Genomic DNA, 17269 nt, shown 5'->3' with positions numbered 1-17269 from the left:
TTTTGGTAGATTAACTTCTATGCAATGGCACTGCACAACTGGATTTGAAGTTGCCTTCACACCATATACAGTTTGTAGAGTCTTGGCTAAAACAAGATGGTTCTGTCATCAACAGTAAAATCAAAAGTATGATCAGTAAGTAACAAGGAATAAAATAAATCTATGACACTCAGCACTTTAATTTACAGCACTTCCAATTCTGATATAGTCAACAAAACTATCTGCAATGATACTGCACAGCTGAATTAGAAAAAAGTATAGGGAGTGTGACCGGGCGTTCCCGGCACAGAGCGCTCCCAGCGACGTATCGGACGGTGCCGATACGTCATTTCCGCGTCTCCCCGTTGTTGGGGAAACGCGACGAGAGCGAGGCAGGACGAATGCCGTTGCCAGGGAAACCGTTATGGTTTCCCGGCACGGCAATAGTGAAAAGGGGGACGCGCCGCAACCAGAGGGAGACCCCGCCTGGGAAACGGAGAGCAGGAGTACCAAAGCGGAAAACTAACGAAGACGGAAGAACGGGGAAAGCCTGAAGACCCCGAGGAGATCGAGCGGAAAGCCCCTGGAAGGAGAGAGCAGCAGGAGGATCGCTACAACGCCAGCCACGACCCTGGAGGGTCGTGGCTAACCAAGGTACGGTCCTTGTGGACACAGAAAAAGGACACCATTAAAAAAGGGACTGGGGAGGGGGTATAGAGGAGGGTTAGAAAGGGAGAATTAAAAAGGGCACCTCGACCAGCACTTGTGTGGCACCTTTACCTCACCAATATTAGTTTATGCTCACATTCATGTCCCCAACTCCTCACGAACACCAACCCTCTCCCTGTGTCTTTACCTTTTCCCCAGTCCATGTTAGAGAGAGAGAAAAAACCCTATTATAAGACCCCATACTTACCCGAGCGTTTTGTCCTTCTGTTTCCGGTATCGTCCTGGATCCACCTGAGAGGGCAAGCCAGCACACCACCTGAAAAGACAACAAGAACAATTAGAAGAAAACACCAATCCGGGGAAGTAGACGAACAAGACTACAAGTGCGGGGAGACCAACCACCTCTGTTATAACACTTTATTTCTACCAATTACTTAGAATAAATCATCTACCTAATCAATTCCATACCTCTCCGTTGCCTTTATACTGTTCGATCTGTCACAGTGGTGGCAGCGGTGGGATCTCGTTTAGGACCCCGTCTCAGACAACCGAACAGTATACATCATGAGCGCCACCCCCTCGTTGGAGAATATGATAAAACAACTGGCCGAAGGCCAGCGACACCTGCAGCTGGTGTGGGAGGCCCACCAGCGAGAAGCAAAAGAAGACAGGGAAGCCTTGCAGTCGGCTTTGAAAAGCCAGGCAACAATCCTTGCAAATAATCAACTGGTCCACGAGACGGCCATGAAGAAATTAACTGAGACTATTGCTGTCAGTAAGGTTCACCCCAATGTCCCAAGTTCTGTGTTACAGAAGTATCAAGAAGGTGAAGACCCGAAGCCTTTTTCACTAATTTTGAAAGGGTAGCTTCCTCTGCTTAATGGCCTGAGGATAGATGGGGTCAGTATGTCGCGCCCCTACTTACAGGGATATTACAAGCAGCATATCAAGCAGCAAATCCGGGTGGAACCACGCCATACCAAGAAATAAAGACTAGTATCCTAGAACGGGTGGGACATGACACTGAATATTATAGGGTCAAATTCCGGAAAATCAAATGGGGACCGAATGAAGACCCCCGAACCTTTTACTATCGTGTAAAGGATTTGGCTTTGAAGTGGTTGGGTCCTTTCGGGAGTAGTAGAGAAGAAGTGATCCAAACAATCGTTCTAGAACAATATCTAGATGCCTTGCCTACGGCTACAAAACATTGGATTCGTCAACATCCAAAAGTGAATACGGACATGGCAATCGATCTAGCATGTGCCTATCACCGCTCGGTGGATGTACGGAGTATACCAACCCGACCCAGCATAAAACCAGGGCCATCTAACCCTAAAAGCACTCCCAGAGCCCTCCCCGACGAACCCGTTCCTCGCAGGCTAATCGACCATCCACCAGTAACTGGACCCCAATGTTACAACTGTGGGGAATGGGGACACATCGCCCGCATGTGTCCAAGGAAACAGGATAGTAGTGAGCCAATGGAGATCGGAGTAACCCGGCGACGGGTACTGTGTACAGGCCGAGGTAACCTGAAGTATAAACATACCCTGAACATCAATGGACGAGCGGTATGGGCTCTTATTGATTCCGGGTGTAGCCAATCCGTAGTGAGGAATGATCTTGTAAACATAGCAGACAAGGAAGTAGAGCGTTGGGTGAATATTTGCTGTATTCACGGGGACAAAGAGCAATACCCCTTACATGATCTAACAGTGGAGTGGAGAAATTACCGGGATGTCCTACCTATGGGGCTAATGACCGATCTGATTGAGGAATGTATCATCGGGACGGATTATGAACATTTCCAAGAACTCCTGGATCACGTCAGAAAACCCAAATGGACACAGGACTGGTGGGGGGAAGCTCCCTTTTCTGACAGTGATATTGAAGGTCCCATAACCCGTAGGAAATTGTCACGTAGAGAGAAGCGGGCAGAAAAAGCGAATCATCAGGGAAGAGAGGGATCAGGACAAAACCCAGGTCTTGTTGCCGAAACACATGAGGTACCTGTCTGTTTTCCCCAGCGACAGAGAGAAGATCCTTCTCTTGCCTAAGCTGGGAAGTCTGCTAAATCAGAAGAAACCGAGGAGGTGGGTCCCTACTTCTTAATTAAGAAAAACCTTTTAAACAGGGTAACCACCACTCGTACAGGGGACCATAAACACCAATTATTAGTGCCCGAGCATTATAGAGAACATGTTCTCACTTTGGCTCATTGTCAACCGGGTGGGGGTCATTATGGGAGGGAAAAAACCGAAGAGTACCTCCTTCGGCGGTTTTATTGGCCGGGAGTTTTCGCCACATACGCAAATATTGTTCCAAATGTCCCAGGTGCCAACTTATTGAACCAGGTAGACTTAAGAAAGCACCTCTAATGCCCGTACCCATCATAGACATCCCTTTTAGTAGGGTGGGAATGGACCTGATTGGTCCTGTGGTACCCTCGACTAAAGGTCACACGTATATCTTAGTTATGGTTGATTATGCCACTCGATACCCCGAGGCCGTTCCTCTAAAAAGTATGACAACCAAAACAGTTGCCCAAGCTATGATAAATGTATTTTCTCGAGTTGGATTTCCGCATGAAATACTCACTGATCAGGGAACCCCTTTTATGTCTACACTTATGAAGCAGGTGTGTAAGACCTTAGGTATTTCCCACATTCGAACTTTGGTGTACCATCCACAGACGGATGGACTGGTGGAAAGGTACAACCGAACAATAAAAACCCTACTGAGGAAAGTAGTGGAGGAGTCTGGGAGAGACTGGGATCAGAAGTTACCATTAGTATTATACGCCATACGAACTCATGAACAGGCCTCAACAGGCCATAGCCCTTTTGAACTCGTGTTCGGAAGACAGCCACGGTCCCTTTTGGACATGACCATTGAAACATGGGAAGAAGAGGCGGAGGAAGGGGGAAGACCCTTATTTGAATATGCCCACAACTTACGTTCTCAACTACATGATTTATGGGAAACAGTCAGAGTAAATATGGAACGAGCTCAACAAAACCAAAAACAGTATTATGACCGAGGAAGTAAGTTAAGGGTTTTACAACCCGGAGATCGAGTACTAATTATGCGTCCCACGTCTGAACAAAAACTGGTGGCCAAATGGCAGGGTCCCTATAAGGTTTTACGAGCCGTTTCTCCGGTCACGTAACTAGTTGAAATCTCGAACGTTCCCCAGAAAACCCAAATTTATCATATAAATCTCTTTAAAAAATGGGAAGAACCAAACAACTCCGACTCTGTCGAAGCAATGGGCCGATTCCTATGTCCTAGCAAACACGGGCATATTGAATTCTACCCAACCGAACACAATGAGGGGGAGGGGCTACCCGCAGTAAACGAAACCTTAACGAAATCAGAAAAGGAACAGGTATAGCTTACTAAAACCCTTCAGAAAGTTCTTTTCAGAAGTGCCAGGTAAAACCCCCATGATAACCCATAAAATAAGGACTACACCGGGTAAAATTGTTAGGTTAAGGCCGTATCGTATCCCCGAGGCAAGAAGACAGATTATGGAGGATGAAATCCAGAAAATGTTAGAACTAGGAGTGATAGAGCCTTCTACTAGTCCCTGGTGCTCCCCAGTTGTTCTAGTACCGAAACCTGATGGTACTATTCGATTCTGTATTGACTTCCGGAAGCTTAACGAAAATTCCATGTTCGACACAAATCCCATGCCTAGAGTGGATGACGTACTAGAAAAACTGGGAAAGGCAAAATATATGTCCACACTAGATTTGACTAAAGGATATTGGCAAATTCCATTAGCCCCAGAGGATAAGGAGAAAACGGCTTTTGCAACTCAGTCCGGTCTTTATCATTTCACTGTGTTACCGTTCGGACTGCATGGAGCCACGGCTACATTCCAACGGTTAATGGATAGGCTCCTAAATCCTTTTCAAACGTTTACAGCAGCTTACCTAGATGACGTAGTTATCTTTAGTGAAACCTGGGATGACCATCTAATACATTTGCAACAGATATTTCACACTCTTGCAAACGCTGGCTTAACCGCCAACCCAAAAAAATGCGTTATAGGACAGTCCGACATCTCATACTTAGGATACAAAATCAGTCAGGGAAGCCTACAACCTCAAACTAAGAAAGTAGACGCCATTCTGAATGCACCTAACCCTACAACAAAAAAAGATTTGCGCTCATTCCTAGGGTTGGTGGGCTACTATCGATGGTTCATACCCGACTATTCCACCCTAGCCGCCCCCCTCACAGATCTTCTGTCTAAATCCCATCCTAATCGGTTAGCCCCTTTTTCGGAGCAACAGAAGGCGAGCTTTGAACAACTGAAGTCCTGTCTGACTAGGGACCCAATACTACGGTGCCCAGATTTCTCAAAACCCTTCCATCTCTACACAGATGCCTCTGATGTGGGTTTGGGGGGAGTGCTAACCCAACCCGATAGAGAATGTAGGGATCACCCAATACTGTATGTCAGTAGGAAGCTGTTTCCCCGAGAACGCCACTATCCTACCATCGAAAAAGAATGTTTGGCCTTTAAATGGGCCGTGGAGACTTTACAATATTACCTTTTAGGTCGACCTTTTATACTGTTTACGGATCATGCTCCCCTCACCTGGTTGTCCGCTCATAAGGATACAAATTCCCGGATTTTGAGATGGTGCCTTGAACTCCAACCATTTTCCTTTCAGGTCCGTCACATACCAGGACCCCAACAGGCCCCGGCTGATTATTTGTCTAGGTTCCCGGACTCTACTGCGGTCCTCGAACAGGACCGTTCATGGGGAGAGGTGTGTGACCGGGCGTTCCCAGCACAGAGCGCTCCCAGTGACGTATCGGACGGTGCCGATACGTAATTTCCGCGTCTCCCGGTTGTTGGGGAAACGCGACGAGAGCGAGGCTGGACGAATGCCGTTGCCAGGGAAACCGTTATGGTTTCCCGGCACGGCAATAGTGAAAAGGGGGACGCGCCGCAACCAGAGGGAGACCCCGCCTGGGAAACGGAGAGCAGGAGTACCAAAGCGGAAAACTAACGAAGACGGAAGAACGGGGAAAGCCTGAAGACCCCGAGGAGATCGAGCGGAAAGCCCCTGGAAGGAGAGAGCAGCAGGAGGATCGCTACAACGCCAGCCACGACCCTGGAGGGTCGTGGCTAACCAAGGTACGGTCCTTGTGGACACAGAAAAAGGACACCACTAAAAAAGGGACTGGGGAGGGGGTATAGAGGAGGGGTAGAAAGGGAGAATTAAAAAGGGCACCTCGACCAGCACTTGTGTGGCACCTTTACCTCACCAATATTAGTTTATGCTCACATTCATGTCCCCAACTCCTCACGAACACCAACCCTCTCCCTGTGTCTTTACCTTTTCCCCAGTCCATGTTAGAGAGAGAGAAAAAACCCTATTATAAGACCCCATACTTACCCGAGCGTTTTGTCCTTCTGTTTCCGGTATCGTCCTGGATCCACCTGAGAGGGCAAGCCAGCACACCACCTGAAAAGACAACAAGAACAATTAGAAGAAAACACCAATCCGGGGAAGTAGACGAACAAGACTACAAGTGCGGGGAGACCAACCACCTCTGTTATAACACTTTATTTCTACCAATTACTTAGAATAAATCATCTACCTAATCAATTCCATACCTCTCCGTTGCCTTTATACTGTTCGATCTGTCACAGGGAGTTAGTTCAATATGAATACATTTGTCATAAACAGTAAGACTAAAAGTCATAAGCGATAAGGATAAGTAGGATCACAGTGTGAAACTCAGCCTGATCACAGTGTGAAACTCAGCCTTAGTTTGTCCGGCTCTATAAATAATCTGAAATCTATAAATTATTCTGCAAAACGTTTTGGAACGATTTCAATAAAATGTGTAGAACAGGCAGCTTCAAGGTGAATAACAATTGGTATGAACCCCCACCAAAATGTATATAATAACTCACTGGTAGACAAGGAGTGCAATGGTGAACGCACTGCAAACACAATTTAGAACTAAACTAGAAATGTCATTGACATTGAACAGACAGTTGCCATACTGTAAACTATGGCCAAATGTATATCACCCAATATTGTTAGTAGCGATAAAGAAGGTGCAGGGGTGTGCATGTCACAGCTAATCTGACTCGTTGTTAGGTGTGCGTATCACCGATGAGTTTAATATCAAAATAATGTAATTTCAAGGTGTGCGTCACCGTTAAAATGACTGTTGAAATGTGTCTCCTGTCGAGCATGATGAAGAGAAGGCAAACAGAATCCCCTGTGAAACATGTGCTGGAGGGTGTCACTGTTAACAATGGAAGCAGTACAGTTGTTTAGTGGAGAGGTGTGCGTGCCACATATAGTCCCCTGGGGCACGTTAACGAGGGCTGGAACTGGGAATGCGGCCATAGAGAGGGTCCAAGCAGCGCCTACAGGGAATTCCTGTCAGCTGAGGCGAGTAAAAAAGCATCATCTTCTCATCCAGAAAGAAGGGGGGAATAGGGTAATCCAGCCCAACGGCAGCTCGTCATTGAGTCAAACCATGCCTACCAAAGGAAGATTAAGAAGAAGACATACACAGGACATTACCTCGGGGTGCAGTCACTAGTTTGAAGGAACAAGGCACGAAGGCAGCATTATCGATGAATATAAGGAAATCTGCATCGAGCGGAAGGCTACAGTCCCTTTCACTAGTTAGAATGACCACCACCCAAAGACAAGCTCTCCTCCAAGCTGCAGTAGGTAGAGAGCTGCTTGGAGTACGGGATCTATAGGAACTCCCAGAAGGATGACTCCATTATGAAAGGCTGGCTCCAAGCCTTTTATGAAAATACCATGATAGAACCCAGTCTATGTCAAGGAGTAGCTTTTTCAGTGATCAAAAGCACACGCTGCAGCGAAGCCCAGCAGGAACGAGGTAAGGCAGATAACATGAAAGATCTTACTTGGTAACTTGAAGATGAAGAGTACCAAACAGCTGGTGGTATACAGGAGGGGAGGAGACTATGCTGCCTCCTTTTGCAGATCCCATTCTCGTTGCCAGTGTTACAAAAAAAAAGACGAGGCATACTGGAAAAGGAAGACACTTTTGCAAGACTCCTATACACTACCAGTCACCTCGATCACCTCAGATACTACTGACCTTGTAGAATCTTTACAACATTCTAAAGCAGACTCCAAGTAGAATATACCATTGGAAAACATAGCAGGGTTATACCAAGTAGAAGGGAGTGGTCAAGGTGGAGCCTTACTTAAAGGAATGTATATTTCAAGAAAAATTACAACAACTGCCCACCACCCTGCTGTACACCCGTACCCACCCATCTCCATTTGTGAGTTGAGTACAGTGACAGTCGGTGGTAACAGCAGAAGTGCGAGCAAGGCAGGACCAGGCTGCTGACTGCAGAGTTGCTGGGTTGCTGAGCAAAAAGCTTCCCCTGACATGGCAAGATTAGAGATCCGGTCCTTCTCCAGGCCGTTTTCCGGGCCATATTACACCTGGGCGGCAGCCGTTTTCCGGGCCGTATCACACCAGGGCGGCAGTTGCACAGGAGTTGTGCTACATGCGCACACCGCAGACCGGGCTCTCTAGTCCATCACTGCTGGTATCTATAAGACTGTAAGGATCTGGGAGCCCGATAGGCTAAGCAACAAATGTGCAGCAACCAGAATCACATTGGTCATCCCAGTGGGCTTCCTGGCATGTGACGCATAAGCATGTGGGCGGGCACTAGCATGGCATGAGGAGGAGGCTTTATTGCATAATTCAAAATAACTGAGGAATTTCAGTGATGAACAATAGTTACTCCGTGTTATAAGGCAAAGATGTTTTCCTTTTATAAGGATAAGAAATATGAAAAACACTCTACTCTGCAGGACATTGAACACTGATGACCAGATGGTGGTTAAAACGTTGATTTTCAACCAGGGTTCTGTGGATTCTCAGGGTTTACCATCATCTTGGTTTTCTGCAAGGTTGACCAGGGCCTGCAAAGTGTGGACTAAGCCCATTTGTATCCAAGGAGATTCTGACTTGCGGAGCAGCTCGCAGCCCCCTGCCACTTTTGTGTCACTTTCTTCATGTTCATTCACAGGTATTCAACCAGGAGTCTTCATCTGTTTGCAGCAGATGACATTTCCAGGTGAAATTCTACAAAGTTATGATGTTTCAGCAAAATTTGTAATTCTGATGGGGAGCGGGGGGCTTGTAACGCCTGTTACGACCCAGTCTGAATTATCGGCTATTCATAATGAGGGTCTTTGAGTCCAGATGTGATCATCCTCTGTGCTTTAAAACTAATGTTTCTCAATATGTTTGGTGTTAACACTGCACCAAACTAAGCAGATTTCACGGATTACTGAAATTGTAATTGTTGTAGGTGACTATAAGTTAATGAAGAAATTGTGAGGAAGACTTTTTATTTGGCTCCCATCTGCTAAGTGTTATAAGCCTTGGAGAAATTCTCAATAAATGATAAGATAGAGCTAGTGAAACTGAAGGATGTGTGTCTTCTGTCGAGCATGATGCAAAGAAGGCAAACAGAATCCCCTGCGAAACATGTGCTGGAAAGGGGCGCAAATCTGTGAGGAGAGAAGCTGTCCACCTCAGCACAGTTCCAACAAAGTGAGCCATTAAAATATTAAGGGGGATTACATTTAAAGGCTATGGCTTAAAATTTTAAGTGCATGCTTGATGTATTTTTTCTAGCACCACCATTAAGTGGCATCAGCCATTTATTCATTTATCACTTTAAGTGGACCTATTAATCCCCTGTGGCGAAACTAAAGTACATTTTCCATTTCGTCGGGAGTTTGAAGAAATGTATTTCGTTTCCTTCTTATTCTGTTTTTTAAAGTGTAACTTGTCACTTTGCTGTGCCTCTCGGATCTGATAAAATGTATCTGAAAAAATACACTTTAGGGGGCGGGGTGACCTGGAGGTATTACGTATGTAAAATATAATTAAAAATTGTTCTTTCCAAACTACGAGATTGTGGATGCTCTTCACTTCTGCCAATATCATACAAGGATATTCCCCAGTTATAGGTGGATTGTAACCGCAAAGCCTTCCCAGCCTTGAATATTGAATGTAATACTTTCCCAGTTAGGTCCCCAGCAGTTGAGTGCTCTGGTCCCTGGGAGGGGAAAGTTCATTACAGAATTCTTAGGCCCACTGGAAGTGGGATACTTTTAAGGGCACGGATGATCAATATCTCTAGTTAACTGTCCAGATGGAGCAGCCAGACTCGAGTAGCACACGCTTGCCCCTCTACCAATAGCCAGGCCCACTGGAATTATGCGGCAGGGGAGAAACAAATTATGCGGCAGGGTTAAAAGAATTATGCTGTAAGGAAAAGCAAATTATGCTGTGCAATGTAGCACATTTTTTAATAGTATTACTTCATTACTTTGTAATTTGTACACGTATTAATCACTGTCTGAGCATTGTTTGCCCCTCGTTAGCACACATTTAATATCCAAACACCATAATGAGCAACAGAAAGGAGACCAATCAACGTTTGCAAAGAGCATTCCACTGTGCTACAACCCATCACTGCGCTTTTAGTAGCTTTTGAACAGTTGTATGTTAAAATCTACAGATTATGCACCTGATGGATGGATTGTGTGGCAAATGCGGCAAATTTCCGATTATGTTAAAAACACTGCGATCGCACAGTCACATTATTCCAGTAGGTTATCATAGCACTTTTTAGGTAGTTTTCTCCAGTCGTTTCTGTTCAGGAATGTAGGAGGCTGGCCTGGCTTATAGTGGGTACCTGATGGTACTTACACCTTGTGCCAGGTCCATTTATCCCTTATTAGTAGATTAGTAGTGTTCTTGCAGCTTAGGCTGATAAAGGTAGCTATAGCAGAGCAGCTTAGGCTGAACTAGGAGACATGCAAAGCTCCTACAATACCACTTATATCATACAGGTACTAAATCATAAGAAAGACAATACTTAGAGTTACTAAAAATAAAGGTACTTTATTTTAGTGACAATGTGCCAAAAATATCTCAGAGGATAAACTCCCTTAGGAGGTAAGTAAAATACACAAAATATACACACAAACCAAAATCATGTAAGTAAAACAGTCAGCAAATAGTGCAAACACTGTAGAATACAATAGGATGCAATAAGCCTAGGGGCTACACAAACCATATACTAAGAAAGTGGAATGCGAACCACGAATGGACCCCTAGGCTAGTGTAGTGTGTAGAGGGTCACTGGGAGTGTAAGAAAACACTGAGTGTCCAAGATACCCCACCCCAAGACCCTGGAAAGTAGGAGTAAAGTATTACTATTTCCCTAGAAACACACTAGAGTCGTGATAATGGATTTTGCAAAGACCACAACAGATTGCAAAGCACTGAAGACGGATTCCTGGACCTGTGGACCTGCAAAGGAAGGGGACCAAGTCCAAGAGTCACGAAAGTGTCCAGGGGGGCAGGAGCCCACTAAACCCCGGATGAAGGTGCAAAATGGCTGCCTCCGGATTGAACAAGCTGGAGAGTGTGCAACAACGAAAGATGCTAGGAACTTCTCCTTTGTGCAGAAGGTGTCCCACAGAGTGCTGGAGGATGCAGAGTTGTTTCCGTGGCAAAAGACCGCAAACAAGCCTTGCTAGCTGCAAGAGTCGCGGTTGAAGAAAAAAGGTGCTGCCAGGGCCCAGGAAGGACCAGGATGTCGCCACTTGGGAGAGGAGACCGAGGGGGCCCTCAGCAATGTAGAGAGCCCACGCACAAGAAGGTAACACCCGCAGAAGTACTTGAACACGGATTCAAGAAGTCTGAACACGGCAGTCGTCTCAACACTGCAAAAGAGGGTCCCACGACATCGGAGATCAACTCAGGGAGCTGAGCATCGCAGGACAGTGCTGGGGACCTAGGCTTGGCTGTGCATGATGGATTTCGCGGAAATGTGCGCAGAAGCTCTAGCAGCTGCAGTTCATGCAGTGCACAAGATTACTGTCTGGAGAAGGGGGGGAAGGACTTACCTCCTCCAAATTTGGACAGTTGGCCCACTGGACAGTCTGGGTCACTTGGGTCCACCACATGTGTTTCAGGGTCCACGCTCGTCCGGATGAGAGGGGTCCCAGAGTACCGGTGATGCTAATGTTTGGTGCCTGCTGGAGCAGGGGGAAGATTCAGTCGACCCACTGGAGATTTCTTGGTGGCTTCCAGTGCAGGATGAAGGCAGGCAGCCCCCAAAGCATGCACCACCAGGAAACAGTTGAGAAAGCTGGCAGGATTAGGCGCTACAATGTCGCTAGTAGTCTTCTTGCTACTTTGTTGCAGTTTTGCAAGCGTCCTGGAGCAGTCAGCGGTCGATCCTTGGCAGAAGTCTGAGAGAAAGGTGCAGAGGAACTCTGGTGAATTCTTGCAAGTCGTTATCTAAGGAAAAGCCCATAGTAGAGACCCTGAATAGCCCTCAGAGGAGGATTGGCCACCTAGTCAGGTAAGCACCTATCAGGAGGGGTCTCTGATGTCACCTGCTGGCACTGGCCACTCAGAGGCCTCCAGAGTGCCCTCACACCTCTGGATCCAAGATGGCAGAGGTCTGGGACACACTGAAGGAGCTATGGGCACCACCCCTGGGGTTGTGATGGACAGGGGAGTGGTCACTCCCCTTTCCTTTGTCTAGTTTCGCACCAGAGCAGGGACTGGGGGTTCCCTAAACCGGTGTAGACTGGCTTATGCAAGGAGGGCACCATCTGTGCCCTTCAAAGCATTTCCAGAGGCTGGGGGAGGCTACCCCTCCCCAGCCTTTAACACCTATTGCCAAAGGGAGAGGGTGTAACACCCTCTCTCAGAGGAAATTCTTTGTTCTGCCTTCCTGGGACTGGGCTGCCCAGACCCCAGGAGGGCAGAACCCTGTCTGTGGGGTGGCAGCAGCGATAGCTGCAGAGAAAACCCCAGAGAGCTGGTTTGGCAGTACCCGGGGTCCAAAGTGGAGCCCCGGGGATGCATGGGATTTTCACCCCAATACCAGATTTGGCATGGGGGGGACAATTCCATGATATTAGACATGTTACATGGCCATATTCAGAGTACCATTGTGAAGCTACATATAGGTATTGACCTATATGTAGTGCACACGTGTAATGGTGTCCCCGCACTCACAAAGTCCGGGGAAATGGGCCAAACTATATGGGGGCACCATTGCTACTGCAAGGGTGCCCTCACACTTAGTAACTTTGCACCTAACATTCAGCAAGTGAAGGTTAGACATGTAGGTGACTTATAAGATACTTAAGTGCAGTGAAAATAGCTGTGAAATAACATGTGTGTTATTTCATTCAGGCTGCCGTGGCAGTCCTGTGTAAAAGTTTGTCTGAGCTCCCTATGGGTGGCAAAAGAAATGCTGCAGCCCATAGGGATCTCCTGGAACCCCAATACCCTGGGTACCTAGGTACCATGTACTAGGGAATTATAAGGGTGTTCCAGTATGCCAATTGAAATTGGTAAAAGTGGTCATTAGCCTATAGTGACAAATCTAAAGGCAGAGAGAGCATAAGCACTTAGGTTCTGATTAGCAGAGCCTCAGTGACACAGTTAGTCAATGCACAGATACACACATTCAGGCCACAAACTATGAGCACTGGGGTCCTGGCTAGCAGGATCCCAGTGAGACAGGCAAACTGACATACATGTAAAATTGGGGGTAACATGCCAGACAAGATGGTACTTTCCTACAAGGAGCAGATGTAATAACCTTAGGCTTCAGAGTAGATTGGTTCAGCTTGTTGTCCAACCGATTCTCTGAAAATACGTTTCCCTATAACAAACAGTCATGTTTCTTCACAGAAAGAGCATGAAGAGCAGTATAAAGAGTGGTACTTTGAAGTATCCATATAGTACAACAAGATCGTGCATTTTAATTAAATTCTTTTAAAAAATTTGTGTAGGGTTGTAGAGGGGCTGTCTAGGGCCGATTGTGTGTTAGAAAGGAATTCGTTAGTCTAAGTAGTGAGGGAGATTATGTTGCATGTGATCATACAATCCCAATGGTGTTTGGACCAGAAGGGAGTAGAGCAAAGAGCACAGGTTGGAGAGTCTGGATATCCTCACGGATGACAGGCGCTCACGAGATCCAGTGCCTGGAAATCCTCATGGGTGACAGGTAGCACTCTACAAATCCACCTTACATTTTGGTTACTGAGTTTGTTGCGTCATCAAAGATAGCCACAGCAACATCTAGCATGATGATGCATCCGGGATGGCGAAAAGAGTTTTAGAAGGTGCTTTAGTACTGCTGCCATGTCCCTGGTGCAGGAACCCCAGTGGCTGCAGCTGTCCTGCTAGCTTGTCCATGTCTGTGGTGGGTTTGGCATAGCTCCCACAATACCAACAGCTGATGCTTGAGGTCAAAGCAGAGTCGTCGGAGGACCACAAGACCAGGCATGCCTTTATGGTGTGAGTACGGTCCCTTATCTGTATAAGCATGGCCGTTCTGCACATGCTAAACACGGTATCTAGCAACACCCTGGGTAAGATTCGCAAGCTTTCTCTGTTGCTGCTGTAGCCTAGTTACCATACCAACTTTTGATGCTCAGGGTGGTGCAATTAGCAGCAGAAACCGAGGAGTTGGGGGATGAGCTTGAGGCACCACAGGATCCACAGCCCTTACCCTTGATGTTGCTTTGTATCCTCCATCATCGTGCTTAGTGTTTTGTTTTCTGTGCTTTCCATCAGGCTACAGGCTGGCGATTTCCAAACATCTCTTCTCTTTGAGATTACTATTTGGAAACTTATTGGGTAGCATTTTACCAAATAAAAGCTGCAATACCTTGCTGGAATTATAAAATGTTGTCATTTTTTAGCTGGGTGTTGATGGCAGGTCTTTATCCCATTCGTGAGGACTAACAATGTCAAAAGGCTTTTTCCCTTTTCTAACTCGGTGTGGAGAACATTGGGCCTTGTGACGCAATGCTCCCGATATAAATGTAACAAAAAAAACTTGTCATTTAATGACTCCCTAGTTACTGCTGCAGTGGTTTGACTCCCAGTGTACTGCCTGTGATATAAAGGTAGTTGATGAAATTTAGCATAAGCCAATTGTGCTCTGATATGAAATGTGCATAATTAGCTCATCAGTAAAAACATTTATTTTTAACTTAGAAGAGTAATAAGGACCCATTGATGATTATTCCTCCCTTAAATGCAGCAAAAGGAAATTGTGACGCCATTCTTTCCATGACAGTTTACACATTTTGTAATGATCCTGGCCAAAGTATTTTTGCAGTCTTTGTTCCAGGTGGGTCAGAGTGTCGGTGAGTAGGGGAACTGAAGATTTTGTAGCTCAGTCAAAGCAAAAATCAGTCAGGATTTTGTAAAGCGCACTACTCACCCGTGAGGGTCTCAAGGCGCTGAGGTGTGGGGGAGTAGGCGGGGGTAAGGTGCTGCTACTGCTCGAACAGTCAGGTCTTGCGAAGTTTCCTGAGGGTGAGGAGTTCTTTGGTCTGACGCAGGTGGGTGGGAAGAGTGTTCCACGTCTTGGTGGCGAGGTGCGAGAATGATATGCCGCTGGTTGTAGTTCTGCAGGCACGTGACACGGTTGCGGGTGAGGTCGGCGGAGCGGAGATGCCGGGTCGGGGTGTAGAAGGAGAGCCATCTTTTGAGGTATTCTGGTCCGGTGTTGTGCAGTGCTTTGTGAGCGTGGGTGAGGAGTTTGAAGGTGATTCTCTTGTTGACTGGGAGCTAGTGCAGGTCTCTCAGATGGCCTGTGATGTGGCAGTGACAGGGGATGTCCAGTATGAGGTGTGTGGAGGCGTTCTGGATGTGTTGCAGCCTCTTCTGGAGTTTGGACGTGCATAGAGGGCATTGCTGTAGTCCAGTTTGCTGCTTACGAGGGCTTGTGAACTGTTCTTATGGTTTTGGTGGGGATCCATTTGTAGATCTTTCGGAGCATGCAAAGGGTGTTGAAGCAGGAGGAGGAGATGGCGTTGACTTGCTTGGTCATGGATAATGAGGAGTCCAAGATGAATCTTAAGTTGCGTGCGTGGTCGGTGGGAGTCAGAGCAGCTCCGAGAGTGGCAGGCCACCAAGAGTCGTCCCATGCGGAGGGGGTGGAGCCGAAGATGAGGACTTTTGTCTTGTTGGAATTGAGTTTGAGGCATCAGTTCTTCATCCATTCGGCGATGGCCTTCATTCCTTCGTGGAGGTTGGTCTTGGCGGAGTCCTTGGTGAGGGAGAGGATCAGCTGGGTGTCGTTGGTGTATGAGATGATGTTGAGGTTGTGGGATTGGGCGATGTTAGTGAGCGGGCCATGTAGACATTGAAGAGGTTTGGCCTGAGGGATGAACCCTGGGGTAGGCCGCAGATGATTTTGGTGGCCTCCGAGCAGAATGGAGAGAGGGGGACTCTCTGGGTTCTGCCAGTGAGAAAGGAGGTGACCCAGTCCAGGGCTCTGTCGCGGATTCCTGCATTGATGAGACGTGAGCGTAGGGTGTGGTGGCAGACGGTTTCAAATGAGGCTAAGAGGTCCAGGAGGATGAGGGCCGCGGTTTCGACGTTGTCCAGTATGGTTCTGATGTCATCGGTGGCGGTGATGAGGACAGTTTCGGTACTGTAGAAATATTGGTTTTGCTTTCAGTTTACTAGACTTAATTACATTTTCAAATTGGAGAAGTGCTGTAAAGTCGATTACTTCATTCATTTGATTTATGACAAATCGCCTACATTAATGTCTGTCAAACTTTGTTTTTTATGTTGTACTTGTGTACATTGTTTTTAAATAGGAAAATATTATTGATCACTGAAATATGCTCCATGCTATTACTATACTAACCTACTGCCATATCGATAGTTAATAAATCAAGTGCATTCTCATTACTTTATTTAAATACAGGTTTATTTCCTGATGTGGGAGGCGGATACTTCTTACCGAGACTTTCGGGACACATTGGTTATTACCTTGCACTTACTGGATTTCGATTGAAGGGAAGAGATGTGCAAAAAGCAGGAGTTGCAACTCACTTCGTGGACTCTGAAAAGGTATTTGTGTACATTGATGCCTTTCACATTAATCTAGGGAGTACAACATTCATACCACAGAAAGGTTACTTCTGTGTCAAAGGCTGTATTTCTTCAGAGTTTTGCATTTTCATTGGTCTACCTACCTGTCTATTATGTATACCAAGCTCTTATTACGTGTTATTGCCTACCTGTGGACAATACCCACTGTTAATTGCCTGCCTCCACTTGTCGCTCAGGACCATAATGAGGGTGGCAGGTAACAGCCAATTTTACCCTTCTGGTTGGTGCAAAAAGACTATTAGCAGTACCTCCTAAACCATATAGGAAGGCTGCTGGAGCTCATAAAACACACTTCATCTATGCACCTGGCAAAAGATAGATGAATGACTCCGTTTTGAGATGGCCGCCAAGTGGAAGATATTATTCACTAGTAAGCGCATGCACACATTCCCACGCCCATGAGGTTATACTCAGTTGATGGGGATTGATCAATTTCCACCGATATAAAAAACAGACAGTTCACTTACCGTTACTTTCAGAAGCACGAGCCAGGGGCAAGCATGGCCACAAGTGCACAGTCATTAAACTGTGAGTAGAAATGTTCGCTGTGGGATGCAGGAAGGCTAAGCCCACAGATACCTTTGTGCCTCATTAAGTAGCACTA

At 46.5% G+C, this 17269-nt stretch overlaps 1 protein-coding gene across 1 annotated transcript in view; it reads left to right on the top strand.

Moving 5' to 3' along the window:
• The window catches only part of HIBCH (3-hydroxyisobutyryl-CoA hydrolase), a 671455-nt gene that overhangs the window by 422306 nt on the left and 231880 nt on the right, over window positions 1–17269 (top strand). Inside the window, exon 8 of the mRNA XM_069225902.1 lies at window positions 16478–16623. Within this exon, the coding sequence (XP_069082003.1) occupies window positions 16478–16623 (146 nt within the window). The remainder of the gene's footprint in view (window positions 1–16477; window positions 16624–17269) is intronic.

This window comes from Pleurodeles waltl, chromosome 3_1 (genome assembly GCF_031143425.1).
Source record: "Pleurodeles waltl isolate 20211129_DDA chromosome 3_1, aPleWal1.hap1.20221129, whole genome shotgun sequence".
In the NCBI taxonomy this organism is placed as follows: domain Eukaryota; kingdom Metazoa; phylum Chordata; class Amphibia; order Caudata; family Salamandridae; genus Pleurodeles; species Pleurodeles waltl.
This window is presented reverse-complemented; position numbering and strand designations above follow the sequence as displayed.